This window comes from Primulina eburnea, chromosome 8 (genome assembly GCF_022965805.1).
Source record: "Primulina eburnea isolate SZY01 chromosome 8, ASM2296580v1, whole genome shotgun sequence".
Classification (NCBI taxonomy): Eukaryota; Viridiplantae; Streptophyta; class Magnoliopsida; order Lamiales; family Gesneriaceae; genus Primulina; species Primulina eburnea.
This window is the reverse complement of record NC_133108.1, coordinates 11,049,503-11,062,491: the sequence shown is the minus strand read 5'-3', so window position 1 is coordinate 11,062,491 and position 12,989 is coordinate 11,049,503. Positions and strand designations below refer to the sequence as shown.

At 36.1% G+C, this 12,989-nt stretch overlaps 1 protein-coding gene across 1 annotated transcript; it reads left to right on the top strand.

The window, feature by feature from the left end:
* The first annotated feature begins 10,775 nt into the window (after positions 1-10,775).
* Positions 10,776-11,399, top strand: LOC140837796 (large ribosomal subunit protein eL27-like). The gene has a single exon (XM_073203905.1). The coding sequence runs from the start codon at positions 10,836-10,838 to the stop codon at positions 11,241-11,243; it is 408 nt and encodes a 135-aa protein (XP_073060006.1). The 5' UTR covers positions 10,776-10,835; the 3' UTR covers positions 11,244-11,399.
* The last annotated feature ends 1,590 nt before the right edge of the window (positions 11,400-12,989 follow it).

Genomic DNA, 12,989 nt, shown 5'->3' with positions numbered 1-12,989 from the left:
AGACTGAGTACTCCGAATTTCCAAAATCTGGAGACGGTTCGGCGCGGAGGTGCGGCGTGGAAGCAAGAAAGGGTGGCCCAAATTAGTTTTCCCCAAAACCTTATGTTGGCCGAGAATTGCAAGGATGGTGGAGAGAAATTTTCAAGTTAGAATCTTAATTGATTCTTAATCTTTAATTATGGATTCTTAATCCATATATATGCAAATCTAATTTGATCATCCTTGCAAAATTTTCTTCCAACCTTTTGTGGCCGTGACTTGCAAAGAAAGAATGGAGAGAATTTCTTTTGTTTAGTTTTCAAAAATTCATCCCTCAACAATGAGCCCTAATTGTGTATTTATAGAGTGAGACTCCTAATCTAATTAGGAGTCCCTCTCTCACAAAGACTCTCTATTAATTTCATTATATTTAAACTCTCATATAATTAATATATAATGTATTTATTAACCTTTAATAATACATGATATAATAATATTATATACACATATTTTATATCACCATATAAATATATACATGTATATTAATTAAATTAAATAACCATAATTTAATTAATAAATTAACTCATTGGTTAATTTAATTCTAGACTCCTCTAGAATATTTATGAGAATTTTTGTGCATGTTAGTAGTCACCACTACTAGCACAATCATTTAATTAGTAAATTCCAAATTCACTAAAAAAATGATTCCGAACTCATTATAACCCCGATCGACGATCCGAGAGCGCCGATGTACCAAAGATACAAATCTTGTTCATATAATGAAAATTGAAAATTTCGAAGATCAAAATTTTCATTTACCAAATTTAGAAAACTTACCATATATGGTAGTTACCATATTTGGCAGCTGCCAGTTTTAGTGAACTCCTTCACAAAATAGGCAGTTCCACTCTCCTTCCTTATTTAGCAATCATGCTAACTTCCACTTCTTCCATCCTATAGAATCGGCTCATAAACTCCTTTATAAGCTTCCTGTTTGATCTCCATCAAACTATAGTCGCCAAATTCCAACTCCTTGAAATTTGACTATCTCAACGGGAACACAGAATCCGATACTTGTGTGACCCTCAATGGTTCAGGGATACAGCTAGCCGTGAGTTCACATCTCCATGTGATTCAGAATAACTTTTATTCTTATTCGGGTTTACCCTAGTTAACCCCATTCTTTTCATCAACACCTTGATCAAGAATGTCAGAACTCATTTCTGATTGCACCCATCGGATCATGGTAAGAGCGTCTAGTAGCATCGCCCCATGATCCCCTAGGTATCACTGATAGTGCCTGCAAGAACCTTTAGTCATGGTTAGCGTACAGTACGGTCCCTTCAACACATATATCCCGATCGAATCTGCAACCATTGGTACATCGAGAGTTGCATATGAATTCGATAACGATGCGATTTATCTTTGAGTATTAATAGTGGCATGGTATGTGCAACTAGGAAAACACCTTTCCCTAAAGCACATTTCTTGCTCTGGCCAGAGACTCCTTGCACTATTAACTCATCAGATCACATAGGATATCTTCCCCCGTAGGCGAACGGTGAATCCCCGACTACAATGCATTTGCTCCTACGTATTTCGAAACTACACCCAACCTCGCCACCTGATGACCCTCGATGGAGTCGGTAAACGGATCAAAGTGCATGCTAGTACGTATAGCCTCTACATTGTCTCGGGTCAAAGGACTAATGGTGTACAACCATAACTTCGGACTATTCCACTCGATAAGTGAGAACCACTTGGACAGTCCGAGGGAGGATTGTTCAGTGCATCATCATATGATCACCCATCTGTGTGAATGGACATCTCCATGCCCTTACCAATGAAACATGGTGTTTACTCCACATATGCTAATCTCGAGCTCGAGCGACCTTTATCCTTGTTTTAGGCGGCTGAATCGACTAGGAACCTGTTTAGAATATACGGTATACTTCCTAATGAGTTTCATGATCTTACGTTGAGTCGCAGACCTCATGGTACCTATTGTATATTCAAGGACTTTATCTATGCAGCTTGCATGGGTATACAGATAAAGTATAATGCCATAATCGAATAAAATCGTAAAATAATATTAAAATAAAGATTGTTTTACATTAGAGTCAGTAAAGCCCAAGCCATAAGTTGGCTTGCCGGGCACCTACTCTAACATCTGTAGTTGACAAAGTAACAATTTGCCACTTTTTTGATGACCAGAGCAAATCCAGAGAGCTCATCATAAATACAAATCTTGGATTTGCTCTTTCGATCCTCACAATTTATTTTTCTTCTTGCAACTCACCATGCAAAAAAGCCGATTTCACATCTAACTATTATATCTTCCAAGAATTTTGATTAGCCATGGAGAGTACTAACTGATCAATAGTGTCTAGCTGGTCACTGGAGCAAACACTTCCATGTAGTCAATACCAATTTTTTGCTTGTATCTTTTTGAGACTAGTCAGACTTTATACTTGTCAATTTCACCATTTCGATTTAGCTTTTTTTTGTAACCACTTCACACCTATGGATTGTTGTCCTTTTGTAAGATCCGTCAAATCCCATGTGTTATTATTTTCAATGGATCTAATCTTCTCCTTCATTGCTTTTTTCCATTTCGAGTCTTCATCAGCTTCTTGGAATGTGATAGGATCACAATCTGCAAATAAATCAAAATGAGAAATTTGATCATCATTAGACAAGTCATCTCCACTTACATAATCTCTCCACCAAGCTGGTCGCTTCCTCAAACACGGCTCATTTTCATTTCCATCTTGTCTTTGAGAATTAATGAATTGATACTCATTAGAGGATTGCACTTGTGATTCACTTTTGTCATCATTTTCATCTTCGTCCAAACTAGTTGGAACTTGATGCTGCTTTGGACCATTTTTAGCCCAATCCCATTGACCATATTCATAAAAAAATGACATCTCTGCTTATCACAATTTTCTTATTTAGTGGATTTAATAATTTATATGCTTTATAATTTTCACGTATGCCAAGAAACCACATTTTCATCACTCTTCTTTCTTTTCTCATTTTTAATGTGCATAATCAATGCAGCCGAAAATTATAAAATGATCCACTGCTAGTTTCTCCCATTCCAAGCTCCCTTGTGTTTCATGTTTTGAACAGAAAAAGTGGGACTTCTATTCAGCCCATGAATGCTCCAATTAATTGCCTAAGGACAAAAGTTTTTCGGAATGTTCTTCATTGCTAGCAAGCTTCTTACCATGTTGAGAATAGTTCTAATTTTTTCTCTCCGAGAAACCATTTTGCTGAGGTGAGTAGGCAGCTGCGAGTTCCCTCTGAAAGCCTTGCTGGTCACAAAATTCTTCAAATTCTTTTGAACAATATTCTCCACTTCGATCGATACAAAGAGTTTTGATGGATTTCTTTTCCAACAAGTGCCTTGAAGCTTCTCATGTAAAAGGAAACCCAAGTTTTTCGACTACAATCATCAATTAAAGTAATTGGATACTTTTTATTCCCATTAGAAATTGGATTAATCGGACTGAAATATCAGAGTTAACTAGTTCCAAGACATTCTTCGCTCTCTATGACTTTCCTTTGGGGAATGAAGTGCGATGTTGTTTGCTAACGACACACTCTTTGCAAACTCGAGGTGGGGTTACAATTTGGGGAAGACCAATCACCATATTCTTTCGTTGAAGAGTTGTCAATCCACCAAAATTTAAGTGACCATATCGATAATGCCAAAGTCGTGATGCATCGTTCGTCGTAGCTGTTAAGCAACTTTGAGCATTATTTATCTGCATATGGAACAACTTGTTTGAGCTCATCTATATAGTCATCACTGCTCATTTTGAAGGATCATATATTTCACAAGCTCCCTTCTGAACATATCATTATCTTGTAATTGACTAGCACTTGACAAATTACACATCAAATCAGGAACATGAAAGACATTAGAAATTGTTTCTTCGAAACCGTTTTTAGTTCTTATTTTTATGTCTCCTTTTCTCATAACCTCCATAGTAGAATGATCACCAAAACTAATAGAAGAATGAAAATCTTCATTTAAATGAGAAAAAATGGACTTATTATCATACATGTTGTTGCAGCCTGTGTCCACATACCAAATGTCCAGTTCACAATCTTCTTTGACATGACAAGCCATCAATAGAGTCTCTACTTATTTGTTTTACGCAATACTTGACCTTTCTCTTTTATCTTGATGTAACTTAGTGTAACATTCAATATGATAGTGACCAAGATGGTGACATCTATGGCACTCTATTTTGGATTTTTAAGTCCATTTAAATGACATCTATGACACTCTATTTTGGATTTGTCAAACTGGTGATAATTTCATATTGAGAATGTGACGGATCATTATCAGTCTTGAAATTTTCAAATTTACGCCTTCCATTACCTCGTCCTCCTCCATCCTTGTTGCCTCGACCTCTGCCTCCATTATCACTACCTCAACCTCTTCCGCTCGAATTAGAAAATCCATAATGAATATAAGCCTTTAAGTGTTGCTCATCTATGGTTGTGTTGTGATTCATCTTCTGGTTGTGGACCATTAATGAACTTCGTAATTCATCAAGTGAAAAGTTGTCTATCTCTTTGGATTCTACAATTGAACATGCAACATAATTATACTTTGGAGCTAATGAACACAATATCTTCTCAACAATGGCAACATATTTCATCTTCTCTATTGGTCCCACGCACGATAATTTGAGATGATAATATGAAAATAAAGTATAAAACTGAACACTAAGAATTTTATTGAAAAACCCTAAAATTATTAGAGTAAAACCACGGGCAAGATGAAAAAAATTTCACTATAATATTTTATGGTGTACAACCACTAACTGTGTTCTAAAGAGAACACACACACTCTTAATACAGGAGAACAAGAACCTCAAAAATATTATAGAACTAAGTACTCAAATGCTACAACACTCAAATGCTATAAGATGAGGTAAGAATTCAATGAAAAGATGATCTGGAATGAGGGGAAGAGAGCTCTATACCTCAACGCGTTTTGTCCATCTTCTTCCATCCTCCTAATATGAGCTCAACGCGTTTTTCGACCAACCTTCATAAATGTTGTCTGCCACCTACCTAGCATAATGTCGACATTTCTTCCACTTGGAGAAAACTGATTGATAATCAAACACATCTCTACACATCCTTTCAGTCTTGCTATTTACTGCTGTTTACGTTTCTTCTAGCTCACTTGAGGATTTATACCACTCAAACTTGTTAATATTCACTGGCTTGGTAAAAAAATCAACTATGTTATCCTTTTTATGGATCTTCGGCACATCCACACTTCTTTCTTCTACTACTTCTCGAACACAGTGAAATTGAACTCCAATGTGATTAGTCCTGGAATGAAAGGCAGCAATGAGCAACACACTCTGACTGTCATAAAACAAAGGAACTTTATCTTATTTCTGCCTGATTTCTCCAATAACCTTTTAATCCATATTGTCTTCTCGTAATCTTGGGTAGCTACCATGTATTTTGCCTCCTTTGTAGATAATGCAACAACTATTTGTAGTTTTGAAACCCAGTTTACTGCTCCCTCTGCAAGTGTAAACACATAATCAGTAGTAGATTTTCTTTTATGAGGATAATCAGCATAATCTAAATCATAGCCCTTGAGTGTAAAGTCTAATCCTCCATAACATAATGTAGCATTTGAGGTACCTTTAATGTATCTAAGGATCCTCTCAAGAGTACTCCACTGCTCTCGTCCAAGATTCGCCATATACCTACTAACTGCTCCCACTACTTGAGTAATGTCCGATTTTGTATATATCATGGCAAACATCAAATTTCTATTACTGATGCATATGGTACTCGAGACATCTCTGTCCTCTCTGCTTAACTGCTATGACACATTTTCAGAGGATAACTTGAAATTAACAGGAAGAGAGGTCGAGATTGGCTTAATATCTTGCATGCTGAAGCATTGCAAGACTTTATCCAATTTTTTTTTTTTGGGAAATCCAAATTTTTTGTAACTTATGTCTTGGTGAACTTGCATCCTTGGAATCTTGTTTGTTGATCTCAAGTCCTTAATATCAAATTCCCTAGCCAACTGTGCCTTCAATCCTTAGACCTGATCTTCGTTGGGGCCTGCTGCCAACATGTCGTCCACATACAACAGTCAAATGATATAATTATAAACAGAGCTCTTGAAATATGTACAAGGATCTGCACGCAGTCTATTGTATCCAAGGCTCATGATATATGAATAAAATCTCTTGTATCAATACTTCGGTACTTGTTTGAGATCGTACAAAGATTTGTTCAACCTGCAAATCGAGTTCTCTTTGCCTTTTTTCGCAAAAATTTCTGGTTGGAATATATAGATTTCTTCTTCAAGATCTTCATGAAGAAATGTCATTTTCACATCTACCTGTTCTAGATGTAGTCTAGATGTAGGTCAAACACTACACACAATGCCAAAACTGCTTTGACTGTTGTAAGCCGAACCATAGGAGAAAATATTTCATTGAAGTCAATGTTTTCTTTATGAGCATACATTTTACCACCAATCTAGCACAATATCGCTTCACTTGGTTATTGCCATCACGCTTGATCTTATAGACTCATCTGTTACCAATGGTTTTCCTCACGCTTGATCTTATAGACTCATCTGTTACCAATGGTTTTCCTCCCTCGTCGTAGTGTAACAAGATCCCAAATTTTATTCTTGTCTAATGCCTCCAAGTCTTCTTGTATTGCTATCATCCACAAGGATACATCCGAGGTTTGAGCAGCCTCGTGGAAACTCGATGTCTCACCATCTTATGATACTAGAAAACTTTCAACATTGATTTCAGTGACATAATCTAAGAGCCAACCTGGTGGTTTTCTTTCTCGAATTGACTGCTTCACATTTGAAACTTCAGATTCAATATGTTCTTGTTCTTCATGCTCTGGTACTTCTTCACAAGAAATTTGACCTTTGTCCGTCTTATTTTCCACCTGAAATATAGTAGCTTTTGAATTTAGCGTGCCTTTGCTCATTTACTTTATCTTCCTAGAAGATAACATATTTGCTGATGACAAGCTCGTGGACTGTAGGATCCCACAAGTGAAACCCCTTTACTCCTTCAACATAACCCAAGAAGATACATTTCTAAATTTCGAATCCAACTTCGATCTTTTTTGGTCATCGTACATAATATACACATGACTTCCAAATGTATGCAAATGAATATAATTAGTCGGCTTCCCAGTCCACATCTTCATTGGAGTCTACAACAATTTAATAGAAAAGAAAAAATAATCCTGTCTTAATAAAAAATCTCAAAAAAATATTTTTTGATGTGGAAGATTAGTCTAGACTACAAACAGAGAGCATACACAGAATTTTAAAGAAATTTTAAACGAAGGCTCTGATACTCGTTGTTGGTCCCATGTACGACAACTTGAGATAATAATATGAAAATAAAATATAAAACTGGATACCGAGATTTACGTGAAAATCCCCTAAAATTATTAAGGTAAAAATCACGAGCAAGATGAAAAGAATTTCATTATAATATTTTATGGTGTACAACCATTCACTGTATTTCCAAAAAGAACACACTCTCTTAATACAAGATAACAAAAACCTCGCAAATATTATAGAACTAAACATTCAAATGTCATAAGATGAGAGAAAGAACTCCATCAAGGGAAGATCTGGAATGAGGGGAGGGGAGGGAGCTCTAGCTCAACTTGTTTCGTCCATCTTCTTCTAACTTCTTAAGATGTGCTCAACGCGTTTTGCCACCAACTTCCATAAATGTTGTCTGCCACCTACCTCATTTCCGACATTCTCACCATGAAATCACATTTTGTTTGCTGTCGCCATGGTCCTTGCACAGTAGCTAGTGACCGACTCATCATCTTTCATCTGCAGAGTTTCAAAACTCTTCCTCAAGGCTTGAAGTTGTACAAGCTGGATTTTTGATGAGCCTTGATATTTATTCTTCATTAAATCCCAAATATCCTTGGAAGTTTCTTTGTGAAGAATTTTTTCCAAGATAGATCGGGCAATTGCCTGGAAAAGACAATTTCTTGCCTTCAAACCCTTTAGCTTCAACCCTTCAAATTCCGTTTTTTGTATATGTGTAAATATTGCACTTGCTGCTGGTGCAACAATTCTTGTACTGGCCACTTGCCAATACTCTTTTGAGCGCAAGAAATTTTCCGTGAGCATGCTCCATTGGTCATAGTGACCATCGAATTGACGGATTGTTGGTTCCACAAAGTCGTCTAAAGCCATGAATCCTGCTGAAAAGAAAAAAAATGAAGTTAAATAAAGATATGCTTGGTAGGAGGAAATGAGATGATAAAAGACTGAACATCTCATCTCATTCCTTAAACTTATGTTTGGTAAGACATCATTCCATGACAATGGTTATTTCCATATTTATGGGAATGATCGATCGTTCTTACTCTAATTTTTATTTATTTTACGAAAAATTACCTTATTTAGTTTAACTATTTTAAATATATATTTTCATGATATATTTTAGGTATTTTTTTTTATTATTAATATTAATAATAAAAAAATAAAAAATGATGATAATTTAATAATGATATTAATATTATTAGTTGAAATAACAATATAGTTATATGAAAATATTAATTTTAAAATAATAGAGAATCAATAATTAATATTTTTGTTATTTTACTAATAATAATATTTATTGAGCAAGCTATTATTTTTGAATTTTTAATTAAAAATATTTGATTATTTAAAATAATTTTATTTCAATTTTTTTTTTTTCGTTTTTTTTGATACCAATCATTGGAATGGAATATAACTATAATTCTATTCCCAGATTGATTTTATTCATGTTTTATTTAATTCATGTTGTTTATGTTTCCGTTGATCTTCGAAACAACCAGCAATATGAGTCGAGGCAAGGAAAATTCTTTTTCCGTTAGACGAAATTGCTTGTATTTACGTGTTATACGGAATGACAATCGTCCTCAAGATACAACAGATCTAATCCAGAAAATGCAGTACTTCAAATTCCGGATGTCAGCAAACAAAGATATGGCTGAGCTTTCAAGTTTTGGCGGAAAAAAATGCAACACAAATGAATGAAAAACTGTCTGATGAATGCATGCAGAGGGACTAAGAGTGAATCACACAAGTCAGGAGAGGCATCCAGAGGACACACCTTTCTGCGATAAGTCATGAGACGCATCCTTTTGCGATAAGTCATGGGACACACCCTTCAAGGCAGGGGACGCACGGTTCCGTGCGAAGGGACACATTTATGCACCAAAACGTCAAAAGTCACACGAGACGCAATTTCGAAAATAAAATTATTTTCCAAATAAACTTTGTCCAAAAAGATTAATATGGTCAAGAGATCACACCGCACCGTCCCGAGTCGGCTCGGCCGCGCGCGTCTGTTTCACTGAGACCAAGCCTATCTACGTCTTCTCTCTTCTAAAAACTTTCGGTACCCTTTGGAGCCCAAAACCTTAACTAAAACTTGGATCTAATAAAAAGACTAATTTATTGGACACATTTTCCTGAGACAAGTCTTTCTTGTTTTACTATTTTTCTCACGCTTTCTTTTCTTTTCTTTGCCTGTATTTTTTTACATGTCTCTGGTACCACATTTCATAGATTAATAGAAAGCAAGTGCATACAAGAGTAAAAGCAGAAGGACAAGTGTTGTGAGAAATGAATCAAAATCTTTGTGTTAATATGACGAATAGTCACCTCTATATAAAACATTAAATTTAAGTGACGGGAACTCTACCCACCAGCTTTACTACTAAAACATTGCAACAAATCTTTTAACTTTCTATAGTATAAAGTCACGACTCAACAATTCAACTAATGCAAATGAATTGGTCAAAATCATAACAAATAAAGCAACTTGAATAAACTAAATAATTTTCAACATTGATACCCTTACATAATTTTTTTCTTTTTTATTTTAACATGAATCCATTTTCATTAATCATTCAATAAAGAAACAAAGGATTCACAGTAAAAAAAAAAACCAAAATCTCCGAGTTTGTAAGTTTTATCCAGCCAATTCGTAAGCCACATGGTTTACGATTTGAGGGAAAAACTGGATTGTAAGCTGCACCCACACTGGAACTGAGGTTGCGAATCTGCTCCGATATTGGACAATGGGAGAGAAAGGAGCATTTTGGTGTATTGCTTGGATTAGAGTATATGCATATCAATGTTCCATTTAGACCATCCTAGATTATTAGCCCCCTTGATACCCATCAACTCCGCCAAGGGGAAGAGAGAATTTTCGGCTCGATAATCTTCTTTCTTAAAAATATCACACGATTGTGATTATTAAAAATAATTTCTTTAGTGTGGAACAAGACCGAATATGTGAAATCGAAACATGATTTTACACAACAAATGCATGACTACAATGTTTTATAACATCTAGAAACGAAAACAGAATAGATTATTCCTAAAAGTATTCCCAAAAACGCAAAGAAATAAACTAGAAATGTGGCCTAAGAAATCTGCAGATTTGCGTAGAGCACTCGGGAGTTTTTGAGGAGGAGTAGATGATTCTGCCGTGATCCAAAACTCATCAACGCTAGTATATACACATTTGTTGAATTTTACTTACCCTATATATGTCGATTATCATTATATAATAAAATATAAAATTTGGCTGGTTTTAAAAACGATTCATCCATCTGTTATGGATTCGAGGGTCAATTAAAACCCAAGTTTGGGCTATCGAGGGCCCATTTATATAGGACAGTTTAGATAGGCCCATTTGTTTGCCTCCCCCCCCCCACCAAAAAACCCTACAGTGTAATTATATCCTGCCTGCTATTTCGGTTAGCGCCACCACACGCTGCAGCGCAACATGGTGAAATTCCTGAAGCCGAACAAGGCGGTGATCCTCCTTCAGGGCAGATTCGCGGGCCATAAAGCCACTATCGTGAAAAACTTCGATGACGGCACCCGCGATCGCCCCTATGGCCACTGCCTAGTTGCTGGAATCGCGAAATACCCTAGCAAGGTCATCCGCAAGGACTCCGCCAAGAAGCAGGCCAAGAAATCTCGTGTAAAGGCTTTCGTCAGGGTCGTGAACTATAATCACATCATGCCTACGCGTTACACGCTTGACGTGGATCTCAAGGACGTGGTTTCCGCGGATTCCCTTGCTTCACGTGACAAGAAGGTGACGGCTTGTAAGGAGATCAAGGCTCGGTTCGAGGAAAGGTTCAAGACCGGCAAGAATCGTTGGTTTTTCTCCAAGCTCAGGTTTTGAGGTTAAAGTAATTGTGCGAGTTTCAGTTTTTCTTGCGGATTTCTGCCCTTTCATTTCAGCTAAATTGCTAGTTACCTTGGGATTTTGATGTTACAAACTTAGTTCTGTTGATTGTTAGGTTTTCTACATAATCAGGTAGTGAAGTTAGTGTTATCGTACTTGATATCATGACTATATTTACAAGGAGTATATTATGCGTTGAAAAATGGAACTGGGATCCAATACTAAACTCACTTGTGATATATAAATCAATGTATGAAACGATGAACATCATTTCATACACTTTTTTAATTAATTAATCGATTAGGTTTTTTAAACAAAATTGTGATTTAATTTTAATTATATATCTAACTTTTCTTGAATGCTAAAATCTACACAAATGTATAAAAACATAAAATCACATGTCACAAATGTATAAGTTTTGTTTGAACACAAATAATACATGTTATATCGATTTTAAAAGTAAAAAAATAAAATATATATAAAAATTGATAAATAATTAAAATTTATTGAATAATAGTATTTATTATATATGTTAATTCGGTTAACCGATTTCAAAATTTTGAAAACCATAATCGAACCGAATTAATTGATATAACCGAATTTTTAAATTTGAAAACCAAATTTTTGAAATAACCGACCCGAATTTCCGAATTGGGTTGGTCGCTCGGTTAATTCGGTTTAACCGAAATCTTTCTCACCCTTATGGCCACTGCCTAGTTGCTGGAATCGCGAAATACCCTAGCAAGGTCATCCGCAAGGACTCCGCCAAGAAGCAGGCCAAGAAATCTCGTGTAAAGGCTTTCGTCAGGGTCGTGAACATATACATGTTGATTTTCTCTATTTGAATTCAGATAATTAGTTGTGACTTTCGTATCAGATCTAATTCGATGGTTCCGTCTATGTATAACCGCGGTATCCAGCGGCGAGGATATCAGCGATAGTACTACGCATCCACTGAGTCTTGGCCTTACATATTCGTGTTCGTATTAGTCACAACAAACTCGAATCTTTCAAAACATTTCATCATATTTATCACTTATAAAAAGAATGTATATACGTAAATTTCCTTCAAATCAAACATGCAACGTATTTTTGTGTTTCCATAAAAAGTCATGTTCGTGATTACATGTATATTTAAAATATGTCAATTTGTGATCAGGACGCTGTCAGGACTGCTAACTCAACCCGAGTGCAAAATGATAATTTTGTCCCTAGAAACCCTAATTGACCATTTTATCCCATGACCTCAAAATTTCGACACGATACCAACAAAACTCTTAAAACACCTCAAAAAATATTTATCTTTATTTCTTAGATGTAACCTCGAGCCTGTTCCATAAACTTTTACTAATTTTTTTAAAACTTGGACTGGGTCTCGGTTTTAACCCCAATCAATTTGAAACTTAACCAAACTTTCTCAAATTTTAACCACAACTTAATCACACCCTACCAGCCCCTAAACAATACAATTCCAGCCTTTTTGAACCTCCTAAAACCGGCTGCCATTTGCTGGAAAATTTCTGCACTTGTATCTTACAAACCCTAATGCGCCTAGCCCTCAAGAACTTGATCTTAGTCCAAACTAGACCGGACCAGCCTCGAACCAACCACTCCTAGCCTGCCTCTGGACCCTCCTGGACCGACCTAACCACTGCCCTCAGACGCAAGCACGCACACCCCTCGGTTCACCATGAAACAACCGATCTAGCCGCTATTTTGTCCTAATCCGCCTCCTCGCTTCGC

What these genes read in the sequence shown, in the direction of transcription:
- LOC140837796 (XM_073203905.1), top strand. Translation starts at nt 10,836, where the DNA reads ATGGTGAAATTCCTGAAGCCGAACAAGGCGGTGATCCTCCTTCAGGGC.